The following is a 22,926-nucleotide window of genomic DNA, read 5'->3' as shown; positions in this document are numbered from 1 at the left end:
GTAAAAAAATGGAATTCTAAGGTTGGAGATGAATGGTAGTGTGGGAATGGGAGGAAAAGAAAAATAATTGCGGGAAGTATGACAAATATGGTGGGGAAAAGAGTGTAATCCCATCATTGTCAGTCTGCCATGATTCTCCCATTTCCTCTTCATTTCTTACCACCATTATTTCCTAATTTTTTCCTTACCATTTTCCCTTAAACTTTCTCCTACAGTTTCCTCCTCCATTTCTCCCCAACATTCTCTCTCTCTCTCTCTCTCTCTCTCTCTCTCTCTCTCTCTCTCACAACCTTATACAGATCTTCCACAGCAGTCAAGAGGTATGCAATATTCCTTCAGTAGTTTGTCCACACGTGCAATAGATTTACTGACCGCGACTCTATATGCATTTGCTGATTAATTTGTCCCCAATCACTTATTCACTGGCTATTTATCTAGTTGGCGTGCACATCAATATTTTTAGCTCATTTACTACGAAAATTTTCCTTATGCACTGAGTTAAGTTTTTTTTTTTTAATCTCATAACTGCAGAAAACAATGAGCTATGCAATCATAATGGCTAAGGAAACTGACAATTACAATATATGTTAACGTTAAAGAAAAAATACAAACCCACTGCCAAAATAATCATGAAACTTTCGAACAGGGTACTCCAATTTACCATCCTTCCTGAAATAATTAACTTTTACCTCCGAAGGACGTGATTTTAATTTTATTCTGCCAACGCCAAAAGATTCTATTCGGCTTAAGAGTTATTTGCGAGAATGGGAAGAGAGGCGGAATGACTGAGGAAATGGGAATGAGAACAGAAAAGGGGCGTAAAAAAGGAAGGGGGGGATTTGAGGAAGATGGGGAGGAGAGAGCAAGTGAGTTTAGCTAAGGGGAGTGAGGGCGAAGAAAGAGTACAGAAGTCAAGCGGAGGGAGGAGGGGGAGAGGAGGTAGGTAAGGGGGAAAAGGAGAGCTGGAAAGGAAGGAAGTCAAACTGAGACGAAGAGAAGAGCAGAAAGACAGTTGGAGAATAAGTCAAGCTAAGAATGAGGAGAGAAGAGGTAGAGGGAGGGTGGGAGAAAGGGAGACATGGAAAGGAAAGCAGTCAGGCTGAGGAGACGGAGGGAGGAGAAAGGAGGGAAAGGGGGGAGGGAGAGATGGAGAGAGAGTAAGGGAGTCAAGCTGAGGAGGAGGAAATCACCCGTATCAGCTCATTCAGTCCACGATGATTGCTAGTCATAATTTATAGTTCTTATCGCCTTCACCTACCCATCTTCCTCCTCCTCTTTCCTTCTTCTCCTTATGTCTTCCTCTCTTTTTTTTTTTCTCTTCTCATAATTTTCATTTTCTCTTGTCCTCAATCTCCCCTTCCTCTTCCCCTCTTCTGTTTATACATTCCTCACATTTTTTCCCCGCTCTTCTCGTGATCATCTCATCCTCATCTTCCTCTTCCTCCCTTTTTTTGCCTTTCTCGCTCATTTTATTTTTTTCTCTTCTCATAAACTTCATCTTCTCTCCTCCGCCTCCCCCTCGTCTTCCTCTCTTCTGTTTTTGCCTTCCTCTCATTTTTTCTTCTTCTTGTAATCTTTATCTTCTCTTCCTCCTCTTCCCATATTCTGTTTTTGTCTTCCACTCTCTTTTGTCTTTTTTCCCCTCTTCTCGTAACCTTCATCTTCTCATTTTCTTCCCTTCTTTTAGTCATCCTCTCTCCTATTTTCCATCCTTTAATTTTTTACTCCTACTCTTCTTTTTTCGTCTTCTCTCATTTTCTCTATATTTCTTACACTCTTTCCTTCCCTATCGTGATTTTTTTTTCTCACCTTTCATTATTACTGTCGTACAAGCATTTTATCCTGGTTAACACCCAACGATTTTTTTTTTTCACCCTGCGCAACGAGAAAGCAAAACATAAAACAAAAATAAATAAAAACAAATAAAAACAAACTACCTGATGAGGTCGTAGACGTTAATGGAGACAAAATTAACACAAGCTCCAATGGCTTCAATGAATAAAATAATCTGGGGTGAACTGGAAGAAAATGCTAGAGTTATTCCAACCATGAAAGGGGTCAATCAAGCCAAGGGTGGCCAGTTTATACAGGGTGTTTTTGTTTTGTTTGTCTCTTTGACTTCGTTTGTCTTTTTGTTTGCTTTACTCTGGCTGTCTTGCGAACAAATAATTCAGTGATAATAGGAGGAGTTATTATCCAGCCTCTCTAATTATTTTAATAGAGAGGAATTACGAAGGTGCTACTTGTTTTGTCACATACATTTACTTGGAAGAAAAACATTGGTGTATGGCAGTTGCTTCCCCACGACTAAGGAGAGGACGAGATAAAATAAAGACGAGGAAGAAAGAACTTACTGAGAGAGATGGAGGAAGAGGAAAACCTGGGAGAGGAAGGATGAAGTAAATTACAGGAGGAGTAAAAATAAGGTGAAAGAAAGTATAAGCCGAAGGAGAAAGACGTAAATTAAAAAATAAGAGGAAAAGAGCAAAAGGGGCAACATGAACAAAAAAAGGAGAAAGATCAAAAAGAGGAGAAAGAGCAAAAAGAGGAGAAAGAGCAAAAAATGGAAAAAAGAGCAAAAAGAGGAAAAAGCATAGGAAAGAGTGAAAAGGAAAAAAAGCAAAAAAGGAAGATCAAAAAGAGGAAAAAAGAGCAAGAAGAAGAAAAAAGAGCAAAAGGAGGAAAAAAACAGCAAAAGGAGGAAAATGAGGGAGGAAAAAAGATCAAAAAGATCAAAATGAGGAAAATGAGGAAAACCAGGAAAAAGAGAGGGCGGCAGAGGCAGCTTGCGGTAAGGACACAATTATGCCTTACCGGGAAAAAAAAAAAAAAAAAAAAAAAAAAAAAAAAAAAAAAGTCCCAGTCAAACCCGGTAGCCAGTGAGTTTTTTGGGAGTGGGTGTCATTTCCTGTCCCCCCTCCCCGGACCCGCCCCTCTCAAAGGAAGCAATAAACCTGAAGACTGGCAAGACGGAGGGACGTATGGTCAAGGTCTCTCTCTCTCTCTCTCTCTCTCCTCGTCCATCCATCCATCCACTTATATCCATTACCTATCTATTTTTGCATCTACTTAAAAAAATAAAATGTGAACAATCTCTTGGAACAAAATTACACACACAAAAAGTAATTTCCCATCCTCACAAATGCGCCACGTTCTTACATCGGCGTAAAAAAAGTGCAAAAAAGAGATGGTGATTAAGAAGCTAATGACGCGGAAAGAAGGTGTTAATAAATTCTCTCTCTCATTTACACATCCCCAACCACTCTCATTACAGGACATCAATAATGAGTACAGGTGACACTGCAAATAAATGAACCCCTACAAGATGTGACAAATTTTAGTGTTGGACATTTGCTCAAGTGTTACGAGAATTTATTACCGTCATGTTTGAGTGTTTCCTAAATGAAATTCTGCAGTATATGTGAATTTCATGAAGGGGGTTATTAAAAATGCTGGGACTTTTACGTATTAAATTTATAAAGTTGATAAATTTGACATTGGGTGTATATGGCTGGAGATATATGAATTTACGACTTAGCATCTCACCTGGTTCTAAAATTGGGCAAGGGAAAGTGATTAAAGGCGATTTAATAGGTAGAAACTTAATGAAGAGTAATTAACACACTACAAAATAAACTTAACTATCCTGCATAACCGACACACACACACACACACACACACACACACACACACACACACACACGGCATCATTATAGAGCCAAGTCTGTCCCCTCCACACGGTACACAGCAAAAAAAAAGTGTACCATAATTATATACCATATCCCTCCCTGTGACACTTGCAGTCGTTGGTGTCCAAATTTATATATATTTAGATCTGTGGACTATATCATACTTCGGGGTACGTCTCTCTCTCTCTCTCTCTTTTCAATGTCCCTCCCCCAACCCTCTATTTTGTGCTCTCCTTCAATTTCTTCCTTCTCTCTTTTCTATTTTCTATCTTCTTCATTCCCTCCTTCGCCTTCTTTCTTCTCATTTTTCGGTCTCCTCCTCCCTCTCTTCACTCCTCTTCGCCTCTTTCCTGCCCTCTTTACTCTCCTTCGCCTTCTTCCCTCTCTCTCCTTCTCCCTCTCTTTACTCTCCTGCGCCCTTTTCGTGCTCTCTTTACTCTTCTTCCTCTCCTTCCCTCTCTCTTCTCAGTCTGTCCCCTCTTTTTACTCTCGCTGGCTTCTTCCTGGTCTGTGCCGTGGCCGATGGTCGTGAATCAACACCGAGCCACTGTTTACAAGAGCAATTACTGTGAATTACCCGTGAGTATCGACCCGACCCGCCTAATCACTCTCAACACACGCATGCAAGGGAAAACAATATCTGCCATTAGCTCTCACAGGAATCCCACCAAAAATTCCTGTACAGTGAAAAATACAAGCCTCTCCCCCAGAAATACCGAAAGAAAAACATGACTAAAAACTCAATACATATAAGAGAACAATCCCTCGCGTTTTTTTTTTTAAGAATACATACATACATACATATACATACATACACGCATACATACACAGATAAGACCGGTACATACATACATACCCCATATAATACAACCTCTCAAACTCCTCCCCAACCCTCCCTAAAAAGACTAGCAGAAAACATGGCAGATCTTAATGACATTCAATACGAGAAAACGATATCTCGAAATATTTTTTACAGGCATGCTCTCTAAAATCTAAACATAAACTTCTTTAGGATTTTTTTTTTTTTGCTGCATCAATTATAATCTAGTGACCTTAGCGACGTATCGTACTGGTGTGGTTAATGAAAGCATATCTAATCCTTCTAGGAATATCTCTCTCGTAAGCGGAATAAAATCAGGACACAGCCAGAGTAGCCTAACAAAAAATAAATAAATAAATAAAACATTGAGATGAAGGATATAAAAACACAACACACAAACAAACACAAGGTACGTATAAATTCTCCATTCTAAAGGCAGGAAGGGAACATATATCAAATCCAATCCATCTTTCCTCCACGACCCCTCCAAAATCCCAAGTCGGTCCGGGTTGGGTAGCAGATAACGCCTCTTGTATAATTCAGGGTTGCGGAGCGGCGACACGGAAACCCTGTGGTTAGGCTGATGTCGGCTCATCCGCCCTGCCTAACAATTACCCACGGCTGATGGACCCTCCGCTTACGAGAAAAAACATATGGGTCAAAACAGAGGCAGGTGAGGGATGGATATTCCCGCTCCCACTAGTTAAGATTGGTGTGTGAGTGGGAGGGGAGAGGGAATAGCATCATCGTCATCATCATCATCATCATCATCATCACCACCACCACCACCACGACCACCACCACCATCAACATCACCATTATCACCAGCGCCACCATCAACACCACCATTATCACCGCCACCACCATCACCACCATTATCGCCACCACCACCATCATGATTATCAATTACAACGTTATTTCTCTCTTTAACATGGGGTGGGCACAATCCAGAAATAAATATAACCCCTTAAAAAGTTGCTAACATCCATGCATGAACCTAAATTATCTATGCGTGCGTGAGAATCTAATAAGTATATGTGCCGGGTGTGTGTCTGTGTTTGTGTGTGGCAGGAATACTTAATGAAGATCTGAAGGACCACAAGCACAAAAATAACCACACTACCGCATGTAGACACCAAGCTCTCACAGTTACTATCACACCATAATGTACACAAATTTCAAAGTACACACACACACACACACACACACACACACACACACACACACACACACACACACACACACCTGTTACCTTTGGCGTATCAGTTACATCAGACAGGTAGCATAACCATAAAATTACCTGTAAAAGCTAATACCAAACTACTGTTCCTTTCTACATGACTACTCAAACACAAACACCAGCATCAATCAGGCACATCACAAACACCACTTTACTTACTAACATATTCATACATCAATACCACCATCATAAACCATGTAGCATAAACACATAACCTAACTACTTGTAAATACTGGAACATGACTTTCACACACACACACACACACACACACACACACACACACACACACACACACACACACACACACACACACACACACATACACACTAAGCAAATACAAACCTTAAAAGCAATTGTATCGTACATATAAGCACACATCTGGAGAAAGTATACACACACATATAACCACAAAAAGGCACACACTACCCTTAAAACTACACACACACACACACACACACACACACACACACACACACACACAGCACACGCAGCATATGACACAGTGGCAGTGGTGGCAGGAGTCAGGCAGCAGGCATATCCCCGTCTGTCAGGGGGTAATCACACGGCCAGATCTCCATGGACCCCCCACCACCCCAGACCCCCTACCCCCAGATATCCCTCCCCAGGTTCTCCTACCCCCAGATCCCCTCACAAGACCCCCAAATACCCCCTTAGACTCCCCACCCCTACCCCCTGATGAAGTGTCGTGTCAGGGCTCAGATAAACCCAGACTCATTTTTAAGAAGTGGAAGATGCTGGCTGTGGGTATTTGTCCCCGGCCCCAGCAATGCAGGTGGTACCATTACTGACATGCCAAGGAGCGTCCCGGAATAACTTGCAGTTGACCATAATGGAAGGGAATAAAGGATATACTGTTGCTCATTCTCCCTCCACTATCTGTACTACGTTGGTATGTCAAATTATACAATTAAAATTCCGGTGTCTCATACGTGTACATGTTCAAACAAACAAGTTTTCCTTTAACTACTCTAAAGAACCAATTTTGACTGTAAACCACCTAATAAGATAAACGTAATTAGACAGTACTTGTATCTGGCAGTTAACAGCCTGCAAAGACGAAGTTATTTTTCACTATAAAAGAATACGGAGCACAATTATCTTCTAAGCCTAGAGAAAATTGCGTGCTATTACCTCTGTTTTATAATGACTGATACCGAGCCCCACCTTACCAACTGCATTCTTAAGCGTATATTGACCTCACACAGAACTAATTAGATATACGAACCCTCTTTAATCACAACTTACCCATTAACTCCTCATGTCTTATCCAGGTCTATATCAAACCCGCCAGCAGCTACAACCAAAATCTAACTGTCCACGTAAGAAATCCCACTATCCTACCTAATCTATTTTTATCTAAGAACGAACCTGTGCAACCCTTCTAGATCCTAGCTAAACAACAGCCCGAAGTACAAAAATATCTACCTTTTACACAATCCTTCTCTGAACTAACTTCTGTCAAAATGAACCCTAAATCTGAAATTCTAACGCATTCGTACACTGAGGCATAACAATCTTTTAGTACCCTACCAATCTATTAAAACCTACGAATGTATACTTAACCAAGAAATAATAACTATCCTACTATTCTTTCAATCATAGTCGTGTCTGCTTTCCAATTTATGTAACCTAAACTCACCCTATTCCTACAAAGACTAAAAATTTCTTACCACTCTGCCCATGCATCTCTTCCTAAAACCTACCAAGGCCTACATACTTTATCAGAGCTTAACAAATATCTAACCACCTTACATAGTCCTTTATCTTATCTACCCCTTATTCTAGCCATCTAAACCTGGCCTATTCTTACTCAGGCCTAAACATTACCCTAACCCTTGCCTTTCCTTTACCTATGGGCGGCTCACAACCTTCACCTCTCCCCATCTCCCATTCTTCTCCTACTTTTTTTTTTTTAAACCTCTTGTCGATTCTCTAATATTCCAGCCTTTGTTATTCCCCAATACTTAACTCGTGCACCTCCCAATCAAGGCTCAGAAATTTCAAGGTGCCCTTTACCCTTTGCTCTCCAGTCATTACGTATTTTCACTCAGTATCACTCTCCTGTTTTATCCATCTCCCCAACCCTTATCCATCCCCATATCTCAATCTCCCCAACCCTTACCTTCCCCCTTATCCCCAATAAAATAAACACCCCGACTGTACCTGCTACACCTTTCCAGTCTTTTTCTCTCCCCAATTTTTCCTCCCAACCATCAGCCCCCCCCCCCAACCTTTCTCCAGCCTTTATCCCTCCATCCCCCAAGTTTTATCATTTGCCAACCTTTACTCCTCTCCAATTTTTCCTTTTCCTTAATGTCATCTTCCTCGTCCTCCTACACTATTCTTTCCTCTTCCGACCAAAACTTCTCACAATTCCAACCTTTTTCAACACCTTACCTCTCCCCAACTCTACCATTTCCCTAAACTCCACATCCTCCTCCCAATATCCTTTCCTTATCCAACCAAAACTGCTCCCCAATTCTACCTTTTCCCAACACATACCTCCTCCTAAAATCTCCCTTCTCCTTATACTCTTCCTTCTCCTCCTCCTCCTCCTCTTCCTCCTCCTCCCCAAATTCCTAAATTCCCTCTCCAATCCTTTCCTCTCCCATCCAAAGTTACTCTCCAATTCAACCTTTACCTCCTACCAAAATTTCCTTCTTTCCGAATTTCCCTCTTCCCTACATTCCTCTTCCTCTTCCTCCTCCTCCCAAATTTCTCTTCCTCCCCCCTAAATGCCTCCTCTTCCTCCTCCCCAATCCTTGCCTCCCCAGCTCCTCTCCGGGTCCCGAGTGTGCCGTGCCTAATAAACGGAGTGTCTCTGTAAACGAAATGTTGTCGTATATCATAACAAGCGATGTTTACTAGTTGGTCGAGGCAAATACATATGTTGCTTGCCTCTTGGGGAAGACTCACTCGTTTTTTAACATGGACCCCGTAACATGTGGACCAGGTATGACGTGAAGTTAGGGTGGGATAGGCTAGGATAGTTGAGGTGAATTAGGTGAGGCTGGCAATGCTGTAGTCAGGATAAGATAGGACAGGATAGGTTAACTGAAGTAAGGTTAGGATACGGCAGAACTGCAATGGTTAGGAAATGATAGGATAGCTGATGAGGTGAGGTGAGGCGAGGTAAATTAGATGATAAAGCTGGGTGAGAAGAGGTAAGATGAGCTCAAACAGATGGAAATTAGTTTAAGCAGGATGTGGTATAGCAGACTAGATGAAGTTAGGGATGGTGAGGTAATGTGAAATTATGAGTGGTGACGTTATAAAAGGTAAGGGTAAGTGAACTATTTGGAATAAAGTTGGATGAGAAGGTATGAAATGAGCTTATATACACCAGAGAGGTGAAGTTGGTCAGGCAGGGTGTGGAGTAGAAGACGAGATAAAATTTGGTAATATGAGGCTACGTAAGCGTTTGAAAGAGGCAGTCAGGTGAGGTAAGGTTATCGAGGGCTGAAACCGAGATAACGTGGGGTTTGGGTGATCACAAACGAGATGACATTAGGTCCGGTGATGTATGGTACAATTTAGATTTAGATTTGCCTTGTAGTTGCGTTGATTGGGTTATTCTAAGTTAGGTCAAGTTGGCAGTTAGCTCTGTACACCCACGCTTCATGATTTACGAAACCAAAAAAGAAGTACTGTGTAATCAACAGATAAAAAAAAAAAAAAAAACGATACAAAATTGCCATTCATTCGGTATACTGTACACAGAGCATTCCGGTATTTAGAATGAATCCACGTGAGCACCTACACACTACTGTGCTAGTAAAGGAAAAAACACATACAAAAAAAAAGAAGGTATAGTGAAAGACAAAGTTTATATATACATAGTTTTACAGTCACACGTTCAGACACCATGCCCCGAATAGTCTGCTTAAGGGAACTGTATCAGTCACATCTAACCCCTTCCATACTAAACTGAATAACAGCACCTCTGATACCATAAATATTAAATGACAATCTAACTGAAGGGGTAAATGAAGCTGCTAAATACCTCACTACAAGAAATCTCCCTTATGTCAGAGAACATCATCTGTCGTTACGTAGCATCCATCGTAGTGAAGAGGTTAAATACCGTCGTACCGAAGTTACAAAGGCGTCATCGTAGTGAAGGATTTCCAAAGATACCGTACTGAAGAGGTTAGAGACATCGTAATAAAGAGGTAACAAAGAAGTCATCGTAGAGAAACTGCTAAAAATCAATGTATGATATTAGCCGGGGTGAAACAAAGGGGGACAGGAGGGCCACCCAAGGTCGCCTGATGAGAAATACTAGCCTGTCCTATGGCGACGTGACCGAGATTAACAATATCCTTATATGCGTAATACCGTGGATAAGACCAAGTGGGGATTAATGGAACAAGAGACAGAGTATGTGGGAAATTATGTATCACGAGAAAAGCTGAAATACAAAAAACTGTAGAGGAAATTGTGTATCTTGGGGAAAAAAAGGAAATACGAGGCCAACGGTAGAGGAAATAATGTATCACGAGAAATGTGTACTTAAATTCATCTGTACATGAGTGATAGCCTGGATTACAGAACGCTGAGATATAATTAAACGAGATGGAACGTGCTTGAATGTAGACTTATGTATGTTAGTACCTCTGACCATCATCATCATCATCGTCATCATCCCAACTTCTTTTGCCACCTATAGATGAGATATTAAGCAATGAGGGGGAAAAATGACTGATTATACACATCATCATCATCATCCCAATTTCTTGCGCCACCTATGGATGAGAAATTATGAGACGAAAATAACAAACAAACATATGACTGAATTTACACTGTTACATCTTGGATAACAGAAATTGAAAAATAATGAAACAAGATTTAATGCGCCCGAATGTAACACCTTGGATAATACCTACTAAAAAATGAAACGAAAAATATGAAACAAGAGATAAGGGGAGTTTGGATTTATTTATGCCGACCTATGCCTCCAGTATCTATATAACTACAGAGTAACTTGCAATTCTGAGTGTAGTTGTTGGTGCCGTTAGGAAGGAAATGAAGGAACTTTACTTACAAGCAAAATTATGATTACCGGTACTATTAAAACGCATCAACTTCGGTCCAAAAGTATTATAGTGAAATAACTTTCAGCACGTAGATATAAGTATTCATTCATCCATTTACAGTATTTATTACGACTGGATAAATGATGATCATCACAGAACGTTGGACAAAGGACATTGGGAGTAACACGAGTAAATAACAGTTATATAATTAATGTTTATGCCTCAGGTACCAGACACGAGCTTACGATTTTTTAAAGGACATAGTTAAATACGGACAAACAATACATTCCCTGCTATTTTGTTGCATCAATTCTGCAACACAACATACGTATATTTAAAAGATATCAAGACTATATGCAATTCAGTCAAGCATATATTTCGCACACATACCGAACCTACATATATGGATATGAAAAATGACGAACCATACTTCACAAAATCAATGATGAAATTATTCTCCCTTGTTTCGTAACTGCTTCACCTTGCAATCCATCACTCTCCCATTTTATGATTTACCTCTCAAGCACATGTCTAAGCCCAGCCTGAGCGCCGTGTTCAGATTTTTCATCATTTCTCATACATTTTCAACGTTCGTCCATTTATTTTTACATTTTCAACACCGCCACCACCTTCCCCTTTCCCCGTGGTGCCGACCGGTGTGTCATTTCTACCTGGCGGGTAAGACGGGCATTAGTTCTTCCGTCCGATTCCTCTGCCTTTGCCGTTTCTGGAATGCTTGTCCACTCACAGATTCGGACACCGTGCTTTGATTTTGGGTCAGTTGGGGGAAGAAGATGCATTTTGAGTGGTTTCTATTTTAGTTTCAGTTATTTGGGGATTTTTATTATTTTTTTAGGAGTCACATCCAAACCGTAGTTGGATCCTCAGACAGACTAAAGCCGGGGAGACAGAGGGAGGGGGTGAAGAAAGGGGGGGAACGGAGGGGGGAGGAAGAATGGAGGAGAGGGAGAGAGACGGGAGGGGAAAAGGGGTGGCGGGAGGAGGTCGGTGGTAGACGGAGGGTATGGCGGTGGGAGGGTATGGAGGAGGAACGGGAGGGGAGGAAGGGTGGTGGGATGGGGAAGGAGCGAGTTGTCAGATTCCGACGAATTTACGACTTTGCCAGCGAAACAATCATCCTCCCACGCACACCCAATCCATCACAACCCCTACAACGGCTGCAAAAACCCACTCATCAGCAAACAGCCTGGTCCCCCGTGCAATCCAGGCCACGGAATTGAAGAAAACAGATGAAAAAACGGATAGAAACTGGGCCGTAGCTTTCCCTCTGTCCCAGAATACACCATGACGGTGATTGAGTGCGCGGTGCCGACGCTCTTTTGTCACCGTCAGGACCTTACATGACGTCATCGCTAAACCCAAAATGGCGCTCGTCAAGGAGGTTGGTTAGTAAACAAAATGGCTGGGGACTATTCTTCACCCCACCTCTACATCACCCTAGACCACCACCAAAGTCACCAGGAAAGGCTAATAATAATAAGTGTAAATAAAAAGGGCAGGAGAGGCTAAGGGCAGCTGCACGTAGGGAGGAAGGGTGAAGGGCAAGGGGCAGATGGGAACCGGCTAAGGCTGATCATCTGTTTTACCGGCAGCTGGGAGAGGCTCAAGACCGGTCACGGCGACGGAAGTGCACACCGACCCTATCTACAACCATCGACGAGGTACACCAGACAACCCCTTCGGTCCGGTGACCTATTTGTGTTGCATTCTTGTTACCTCTAGATGACTTTGTACAGGTATGGATAGGCTTTCTGAACCTTAATTAGCCCCGTACTACTAGAGATGCATCCAAATTCACGTAAAAATCGTCTTGTGATAGCAAGAATACAGGAAAAAAAAAAAAAAAAGCCGGATTCAAGGGGTTGATGGAGAGATATTACAAAATCTGGCTGAATTACAAGGGCTGTGGGGTTAATACAGCATCAACCCACAGGACAGGGCACAAACTGTTCTGAATATCTTATAGGATTTTTTTTTTAATATTCTGAGTGTAAGGTACCAAATAATTACCAAGTCCGGCACAATAAAAAAAAAAAAAAATCTATCCTATGAGTATTTAAAGCCAAGGATAAAGCAGGTAATACTATATCATCATCTATTCCAGACCTAATATATTTCCCACATCCAAAGGTAAAGTTCCAACGGGATTACCAAACATCGAGACTCAAGGAAGACTGAGGGTTATTTGGACTTACAACAAAAAAGGTGCATTAAAACCTACACCACCACCACCACCACCACCACCATCATCATCACTACACCAACCTCAAATATGCTCAATGCGACCTTAGGAGACTGTTTACTTCCAATCCTGTCTCAAATTTAAGCAAGTGTAAGGGTTATATAAGATAAAAAACGGGAGCAAACCACTGCCTTTAATTTCTCTCTTATTTCGTATCTCTTCACAATGCAATGACAGGGCCGACGAAGATTTCCAAGCTTGTCCCAAATTCAAGGAAATTTTTGAAGACGAATGGGGTTATGGTAAATTAAAACAATGAAAGCACGAGAAATGGACCTACTTCTTTATATTTTCCATTACTCATAAAGCAGCCAATAAGAAATATTAAACTTACATGATTTAAGCAAGGTTTTGGAGGCAGAGTCAAAATTCCCACTAGATGAAAGAGATGTAGGGAAAAAATAACAGGTACCTTATCAAGCAACTGGGTATACTCTCTCTCTCTCTCTCTCTCAAAATATTTGCCAAATCTATGCTAAATCACAAATAGCTAGTGCAAGTAAGTCATTCCCTTCACCAAAATCAAGCTATCCCCGTTCCACCTATATCCTGCCATATCTGTCTCCTACCATCTCTCACCTTTAATCAGAGTTATCTGGATTACACGTACACCAAAAGCTAAATCACAAACCGGCAGTCTCTCCCTTAACCAAAATCCAACCTTCCCTGTTTCACCTATCATTAAAGTATATATGCAAGATTAATCCCTAACATTCATTACCTTTCCTCTAGTTTTAAAGTTACCTGCATTAAAAAGGTGTATTACTTCTAAGCTAAATCCCAAAGAAAATAAGGCTTTCCCCCCTACCAAAATCCACACGTCCCTGCTTCACCCCGTTACTGCCATTTTCTCAAAAGGTCCGATCCTTGTTTCCCATTTTCAATGTCTGGTGTTCTCGGGAGATATTTAATTGATAGGGGCCATTGTGAGCGAAAATCAAAGAGAGGGAGTGAAAGAGGGTGTTGCCTGATGCTTGTCCGGGGTGAAACACAAAGATATATTCCCCATTTATGTTTTAATAATTTCACTGTTATAAACCGCCATAGCTCTCTCAATATTTCACTAGCTTTCACGATCATTCAGTAATTTAAATCACATGTCACATAAGTTCAAAAGTAATTAATATATAACTACTGACCATACGTAAAATCAATGTTAATGATCCAATACAATGTAATTAATTTAGTGTACACAATCACCCTGTCTCCCATCGTGCCTACCTACACGGAGCTGCGGACAAACCAAAAGCAAAAGGGGACTAAATCATCTGAAACTTATGCCGCGAACTGACAACTCACTCCCTCCCCCCGCGTTCTCTCTCTCTCTCTCTCTCTCTCTCTCTCTCTCAAACAAAATTATGCCAACTCATGCATGAAAGTCCATTGTGAGAACATGATAAATGGATTCAGAAACAAAAGAATTTATAGCCTTTCAGAACACAAACAATGAAAAGAACATGTGCAATAAATAAAGTAAATAAATAAATAAAAGGCAGACCAACACAGAACATGATTATTCTAACACCTAATTATTAAAAAAAAGGTTGATTTGCTAATTCTTTCTCTCTCAGCACAATCCACACGCCGGGTCACGTTTATACTTCCTAGGGACGAGATAATAAGGTCAGTTCATAATTAAGTCAGGGTTTTCGTCTCAAGAGGGGGTGCGTGGCCAGATGCTATCGGGGTGGAGGTAGTTGGGTATAATTCTCAGGAAAAAAAAAAAAAAAAGGAAAAGAAAGAAAAGTTATCCTCTCAAAACAACTCCCATTTTCATAATCCTTCATGCGAGTACCTGGGGAGAAGGGAAGAAGGCAGAGAAAGGCGAGGGAGAAAAGAGGGAATGGGAGAGGAAGGGGGAAGAGAAGAGGGAGGAAAGAAAAGAAGTAATGGGTGGAGAGAAGTATGAAGAGGGGAGAGGGTGGGGTGAAGTATGGAAGTATGAAGAGGGGATAGAGATAAGGGGAAGGGATGATGATGAGGGGTATAAGAAAAAGAATGAAGCCAGGAAAGGGGAGGGGGAAAGGGAGGATGGATATAAAAGATAACGGAGGGGAAGAAGGCAAGGAATGAGAGGGAAGAAGGCATGGAATGAGAGGGAAGAAATAAGAGAATGGGAGAGGGGAAAGAACGTGAGGCGACCAAGAAGAGAAAGGACTACAAAGTAAATGAATGAATGGGAACGGAGTGGAAGGGAATGGAAGACCTACCGGTATGTAGAAACAAAGAGGTATGACTGAGAAAGGGCAGGGAACGAAAGGAAAAGGAAAGGAGGGTAGACAAATAGAAGGGAAAAGGAAGGAGTGGAAGAAAGACTGGAAGAGAGGAGGAGGGAGGCCTGGAAGAGAGAACTGGAGGGGAGGAATGGGGAGAGGGGAGAGGGAGGGAGGAACAGAGCCCACTGATCGATAGTGTTGATTCTTGTTGCTCCATATATCGCCAAGCGAGGGAGAAACTACAAACAATAACTTCTAGGTGAAAATTCATCCCTAAAACATTAAATATCATAGAACAAAGGTTAAGACTAAAATACTGAGAGTAACACACCATTAGTCAAACTCGGGAGGAGGGAGGAGGAGGCAGTGGTGGTCGGGAGGAGGAGTAGGAGGAAGGGAGGGAGAGAGGTGGAGGAGTAAAACTTGCTTCCGGAATTGGTGGCCCCTTTCTATCCTGCTTGTCACATCTACCCCCTTCCCTCGCCTCCCACTACGACTACGCTCCCTCCCCTCCTACCCCATTCTTCCCTCCCTCCCCCTTCTCCCCTCCCCTCTCCCTCACTCCCCAGAACACATCGGTCACCCACCTAACCTCCCTACCCTCTCTCTCTCTCTCTCTCTCTCAACGGACGAGAGGAGAGAAAACGCGGAAGAGGAACGAATCCTTGCGCAAGGCTTCAGACGCAGGAGCTACATTAAACCCATTCCCATTTATAACATTTTTAAAGTAAGCTACCACAAGACAGTATTATTCAACTACAATACGGATTAAACTAAGAATGCATGTAAATTCTCCATCTCGAAAAGTTCATCATAAGCTGAGTATAATCGTCTGGAGATCAAGAATAAAACAGAGGATGGGGTTCTCGAAGTGAAGGGGTTAATTAATCGACTGTTCCCTTGCCCTGACACTCGACACCACAGCCGGTCGAATATCCAGCCGAATATCAGCCAACAGTGATAAATTAATATGCAGTCCCTTATATCTGTCCCAAGTCGAACCCAATGATAATGAATGTACTGTCCAAAGACTTTTTATTCAGTCATTTTCATATATAGCATTTCAGTACTGTAACATGTTTTCGTTGATCGCAGCTGACACAAACATTATGGACTGTATGATTTTTTTCCACCTTCGAACCATTTTTTTCTATTATTCTTGCAATTTCCAATTTATTTTTACTCTTTAGGAGATATTTTTTGGAGATGGAGAGGTTACAAATAGCCTTCAGAAACCCGTTTAATAATAAAAGTTCTTCCTCTGCTGAATATAATCGTCTGAGTGTAGCAAGGATAAAATAAAACTTTATCTGATTAACGGGGTTCATATGCAACTTTGCGATCATATTTTGTAGGATACTTCCCCAATAGTAAATTTCTATTATAATTACCTAAAGTCCAACCGAAGATAATATATTGTGATAAACATTCTATTTACACTTCTGGTTTAACATCTTTCTTAATTTCTTTAACTGTCCATGTATTTTCTAATTTAATCTAAATATTCGACCTCCTCAACAAAAATAACTACAAGTTGATTAATGGGTAATTTGTTCTAACAATTTGTTTCTTATTTTAATAAATAATCCTGCTCCATGATTTCTTTCATCTATCCCTTTTACTAATTCAAACCAAGAGCTAGTATTTTGTGATATTTTCTACCATTTTCTATTCTAATTCTTAAATATCTTTCGAGCTTTTTCTTAGCGATTCCTCCATAATTCTACAGCGTCAAATACTACAGTACAAAGATTTGTTAATACACATTAAGTCGTATTAAAATCTGATAGATAAAACCTGCTAATGTGCGTTTTTTTTTTTTTTTTAACTTTCGTACGGTTGCGAAAAACAGTTCCCTTACACTTTTATACCCCCTCGAAATTGTGTCGGATAATTAAAAGATGTTAATAATACTCGGTAATAATCAAGCAAAGGGGAAAGGATGGAATCTAACTTCATTATTCCGGATTCCAAAACATGTCAAAGAATAACTGACTAACTGTGTAAAAATGATCTATCAGTATATTCAGGCACACTCTCGATTTAATTACGCATGATTTATAGGCCAAAAAGAAAACAGGTGCACTAGTTAGCATCAGTCAGGCATAAAGTATTACTAAAACAAAATATTTAAGTTGGGCATAATTATTAAGACTGAAATAATCGTACTTGTTTATGGCATTAGTAAATATAATAAAAAATGCGTACTAGTTTACGCAAATCAGGTATAATTAACGTCCAAATAACAAAAGGTAAATCCTCAAACTTTTCCAAACTCCACCTTCCCATAAATTACTCTAACCTGGTCGCGACGGTTCTCTGGTTCAGTTAATATGACTTATCGAAGTTTCCAGTACTCTAATTGCACGTGAGTTCACAATTAATAAAAACACTGAAATTACGAGTAACTTGGACTTTGCTCTTCCAAAAAATAACACACCAGGAGATCTAATAAAAAAAAAAAAAAAAATTAATTACAAAGACCTACATGGAAATCTGACGTTAAACGAGAGAAAAATTAACAAACAAAATATCGTCACATCTAAATAAATTGAAGTAAAAAGTTTCTTGCAGATAAAAAAGGTCATTATTATAAAACAGACGTACATAAATGGCAAAAAAAAAAAAAGGAAAAAAAAAAAAAAGGAAAAAACTAACAAACGCAATTTAGGAAAGAGAATTTTGGCATGAAATTATCACCTATGAAAAAAAAAAAGCATACCTCAAGAAACCAAAAAGACACATAGAAAAAAGAAAAAGCACACAAAACATAATACCGAAAAAATAAAAAATAAAATAAAATCTAAGCAGGAAGGCCAGCAGCAGCCATCATCAATCACGTCACCCCGACATGACTGATCAAAAAACAATATGAAATCCGCATAGGAGAGTCGGGACATCCATCAGAGCCTAGGGGTGGGTATTTAAATATGCAGGTGGGGCCATTACAGCTCCACCCAGCCAACCGTGTCTGACAGCGGCGGATATTGGCACCGTCATCACTCAGCTGGATGGTGACTGATAACTGGGACGGCACTGCAACAACGTGGTGTGTGTGTGTGTGTGTGTGTGTGTGTGTGTGTGTGTGTGGTGAAAATGATAGCTGTAGTGGTGAAGCCGACAGATAACTAGAATGGTACTACAACGTGGTGGTGGTGTGAGGTGATAGTAGTAGTGGTGGTGGTGGTGTGCAATTACAACTGCAGACTACTGGTTCAATGCCGCTGTGTCCGACCACTACATGCGATTTCTCTGTTTGCACTGCTATATTCATCGGGGCTGATGGCCTAATATATAAAACCCATGGAGACCTTGAGGTTTTCCTACACTTGAGTTTAATCGTCCACGTGACAAAACTTACATAGTAGTCACACAAGTGTCTCAGTTATAGTACTAGAGGCACTATCATCATGAAAATAATTATTACAACTAGTACTGATTATACTGCTATCCCATACTAAAGACTAACTTGAAGACGGCATTAAAAAAAAAAAGAGGAGAGAGGAGAGTAGACTGTGCAATTCCCGTACAAGTAATGGGTTTACCGGTATTCTGACATTCACGCGTGGATATTAAGTGCATGGTACAAAAGTTCGCAGGACAATGGATCAGGTGAAAATGATTTGTGTGGATGAAGTTGCAAGAGTTAATGTTGCCTTGACTGAGGGGAAAACTGTGCTGGAGTACATGCCAATAATTCAGTACTTCGTGCTTAACCCCTCCCTTCTCACTAAAGCCGGTGACGTCCTTTTTACATTTTCTTCACTAGCTGATACTAGACGATTTTTTAAAAGAAAAGGTCTTTATTGCTGATGGGGTTAAATAATGCTGTACCTAACCTCTCTAATAAAAAAATGAGTAATAATGTCCTTAACCGATATATTGAAAGAAAAAGTAAAGAAAAAATCATTATTAAGTTTTTCGTTGTTTCTCCGAGACGCAAGTGAGAAACAGACGACGAACATGAAGACGAACTCAAGAAACACGTGCACCGGAAGCCAGGAGAAGAAATAATGAAGGAACGAGAATAGGAACAAAAAAGAAAGCCGAGGATAAAGAAGCAAGGAAGAAAATGGGAAGAAAAGACGGCATGAAAAGAAAACAGGAAATTTACGAGGAAGAAAGTGAAAGGAAATGTAAAGGAGGAGGAGGAGGAGGAGGAGCTCCATCCTTCAACTCCTTCCTCCTCTTCCATACGTATATATCCAGGCCGGGAGACTCTTGAATTTTATTAACACCAACCCATATTTCAAGAGGGAGGAGGATGAGGAGGAGGAGGAGGAGGAGGAGGAGGAGGAGGAGGAGGAGAGGGTAAGCAATCTGAAAGAAGAGGAGGAGAGGGTAGGCAATCTGAATGAAGAGGAAAAGGGGCAGGTAAGGAATCTGAAGGAAGAGAAGGATTAGATGGTAAGGAATTTACAGGAGCAGGAGGAGGAGGAGCGGGTAAGGAATATGGAGGAGGAAGAGGAAGAGGAGAAACCAAATCAGAAGGCGAAGAAGGAGCAGCAGGAGGAAGAGAAAGATAGGGTCATCCCTCAACCTCTTCCTAGGGGCGACTCACTCTTGAATTTTATAAACAGGGCGCCATATTTCAGGGTGGAGCCAGCGAGGTGCCTGAGTGGCCAGGGGTGGCGGTGACGTGGACGAATCCCGCACATTTCCGCAGCCCGTTGCCGCCAAGACGTTTGCTAATAATCCCGAGACTGCCTTGAAGGAGACGGATTGGATAATGAAGAAAAAAAAAATCCTAGGCTCGGCGGTATAAGGGGATGGATTATAAAATGAAAAACACCCGGCTACGTGTTATTCATAGAGAGACGGATGGTACATGAACAATCGCCGCCTCCGTGTTATGCATCAGGAGACGCTCGGTGTTATTCAGAAAGAGACGGATGGTAGAAAGAAAAATCGCTGGTTCGGTGTTATTTACTGGGAGACGGATTGTATAATAAACCCCCAGGCTGGCTCGGTTTTATACATGTGTGAGGCCTCCCCCGTCATTCAACATTCCTTCAGTATGAAAGATGAATAACGTCAGTGACAGGGACGGACCGCAAAATGTAAAAGAGATGAATACAGTTGTGTGACAGAGAGAAAGAGATGGATTGCTTAATGAAAACTTCCCAGCTGTGTTGTGTGTGGTCTGCCTCCTCACCCACAGCCCAAGACACTAACAACCCCTTCTATTAGACATGCCTGAAGGTGAAATCGTCCGGTGGGGTGAAGGAAACGAATTATATACATTAAACTCCCAAGCTCGGTGTTATTCCCGTGGCTGCCACTTCAGAATGCTGGACAACCTAAGGTAAATAAAAGTCGTCCGATGGTAAAAGGGAGTACAAAGGAAAGCAAACAGCAAGAGATCTGTTGGTCCACCCGCGGCTATTTAGTATACAGTAGTGAAGCATCTATCTATCAAAACTTTTCTATCAGTTAAAAGCAAGGACAGAAAAGCAAGATAATGCAATGAATGCATACTCAATTACCAGTTTGAGATACATGCCCCATGGGAAATATAATCGTCTGACGACAGGACGTAGAAACACAGTGATAATGTGTGTACCGTCCCCCCTTCCTCATCACTCCCAGGCTACTCTTGTTTTATGGAGGTCAGCCCTAAAGGCAGGCCTCCTATAATACGATAATATCCCTCATTCTGGCTACCACTAGACAATTTAATTCAGAGCAGGGAAAATCACTCAATAAAAATCAATTAATATAAAGTTTCTGGTATGCATTGCATTAGTCACAAGCATCGACGAAGGCATCAGGTTTCTAATGAAAACATAAGTCAGGATGGGCCTCAAAATAGATGTATTAAATAATGTGATATACCACGACTGCATGCAAGGGATTCTGGTTAATATAATGTGTACAAAGTAAATCGAGAGAATGCCAGGATCGTTCCATATATGCAAGTGAATTATAAACAGACTTTATGGAATATACAGTATATAAAAAAAGAAGTAAATAAACAGTGGAAGATGAGGAGGTAAGCAGTGGAGGAATGGATGAAGTGGGAGGTAAGGAGGCAAGGGAGAAAGGAAGGAGGGATGGGAAGAAGGCAGGCAGGCAGGCAGGGAAAGAGAGAGGCAGACAGGCTTGGAGGGAGGGAGATCGGAAGGGTGGGGAGGCAGGGGTGGGTTCCAAGCTCCCGTTACTGAGATAATTATTACCACCAAGAGCCGCCAGCCGTGTTCACAGGCCTCAGCTACAACACAAGACTCGGCCCTCTCGCAAACTAGACCACACTTGTACCAATTAATGCACAAATATTAGTCCCTTAAATCCAGCTGGCGTCCAATTTTTAGTTCACTCTTGCTGGTACCATACGTATTCAAATAACTTCAAAGCGACCCCTCGTACTGAAAGGTTTCACTGATACTCTAGGGACTCCCTCACCTTCGGAAAATCTCTCCTTAAGCTGAACAAAATCGCCTGGAGTTAAGAAGAATAAAAATTACTTTCCCTAACTCAATGGGCTGACCAACAAAACTAACATATCATTATCAATATCAATTTCAATACGAGTAATGTCTACCCCACCAGTTCGAAATGTCTCATCCTGAGATGAATAAAATCGTCCGAACAGCAAAAATACAAAAGGCCATCGAACTGAAAGGACTATCTACGACCCTATCACCCCTGCAAGCGCTATCAGTATGATTATAACCTTACCACAAGATTATTTTGCTGCTTACGTTACTTCTTAATTACTTCCTTAAAAGAAAACATCGTCACATCAATTTCTCTTCCAATCAGGAGGGAAAAATATGAAACAATAATTCCAAAAAAAATGAGACAATTGCTGAAAAAAAATAAAAAAAATGGTAAAACGAAACCAACACAAAATACGATTCTTGAAGGATCATATTCAACACGACTCTCTTTTCTTTGCAACTGATGTATCATTTAAATGGTACAATTATGTCATGTGTACTATTACGCATTCAGGTGTTAATTTGCGTGCGCATGTGAACAAGCGATTAGCATTACTTATAATTTTGCCTCTTTTTTGTGTGTGTGTGTGTGTGTGTGTGTGTGTGTGTGTGTGTGTGTGTGTGTGTGTGTGTGTGTGTGTGTGTGTGTGTGTGTGTGTGTGTGTGTGTGTGTGTGTGTGTGGTGCAGGTAGCCTTCTTTACAACGGGAGAAGGAAAGTGAAAAAGTGGGTCAGGAGGCTGTGGTTGCCCTCACTACAGTTTACAGCTCAATAAAAACTCCTCCAGCCCTCCTTCTGCCTTTGCCCATCACGAGGAAAGAGAAGGAAAGAAAGAAGTTAAAAAAAAAAAAAAAAAAAGGAGTTACAAAAAGATGATAAAGATGAGAAAAGCAAGGAGTAATGGAGAAGATATGTGTGAAAACGATGACGAGGAGAAATAAGTAAGACAACGTACATAAATCTGGAACGTCAAAAAACATGACGACACGATAGAATTATAATACAGGCTAAGAAGACACCGAAAATGGAGAGATAAGAAACTGGGGAGAAAACAAAACCATGAGGTGCAGAGAGAGAGAGAGAGAGAGAGAGAGAGAGAGAGAGCAACATTTACAAAATTTACGTTCAACCACACACAGTTTCGACCTCTTCAAATATTTTTTTTTTTTTTTTTTTTTCCCGTGTTGGTTACCGTCTGACG

General features: G+C 41.0%; 1 protein-coding gene across 1 annotated transcript in view; it reads right to left on the bottom strand.

Annotated features, from left to right (window-relative positions):
* LOC145405299 (uncharacterized) overlaps positions 1 to 22,926 on the bottom strand; it is a 62,423-nt gene that overhangs the window by 9,653 nt on the left and 29,844 nt on the right. The window contains exon 2 of the mRNA XM_080276720.1: positions 20,663 to 20,668. Coding sequence (XP_080132846.1) covers positions 20,663 to 20,668 — 6 coding nt within the window. The remainder of the gene's footprint in view (positions 1 to 20,662; positions 20,669 to 22,926) is intronic.

The sequence above is a fragment of the Coenobita brevimanus genome, chromosome 66 (assembly GCF_032717465.1).
Source record: "Coenobita brevimanus isolate Jiangsu-jjx chromosome 66, ASM3271746v2, whole genome shotgun sequence".
Lineage (NCBI taxonomy): Eukaryota > Metazoa > Arthropoda > Malacostraca > Decapoda > Coenobitidae > Coenobita > Coenobita brevimanus.
Note: the sequence above shows the minus strand (reverse complement) of the source record. Positions and strands in the feature narration are given on the sequence as shown.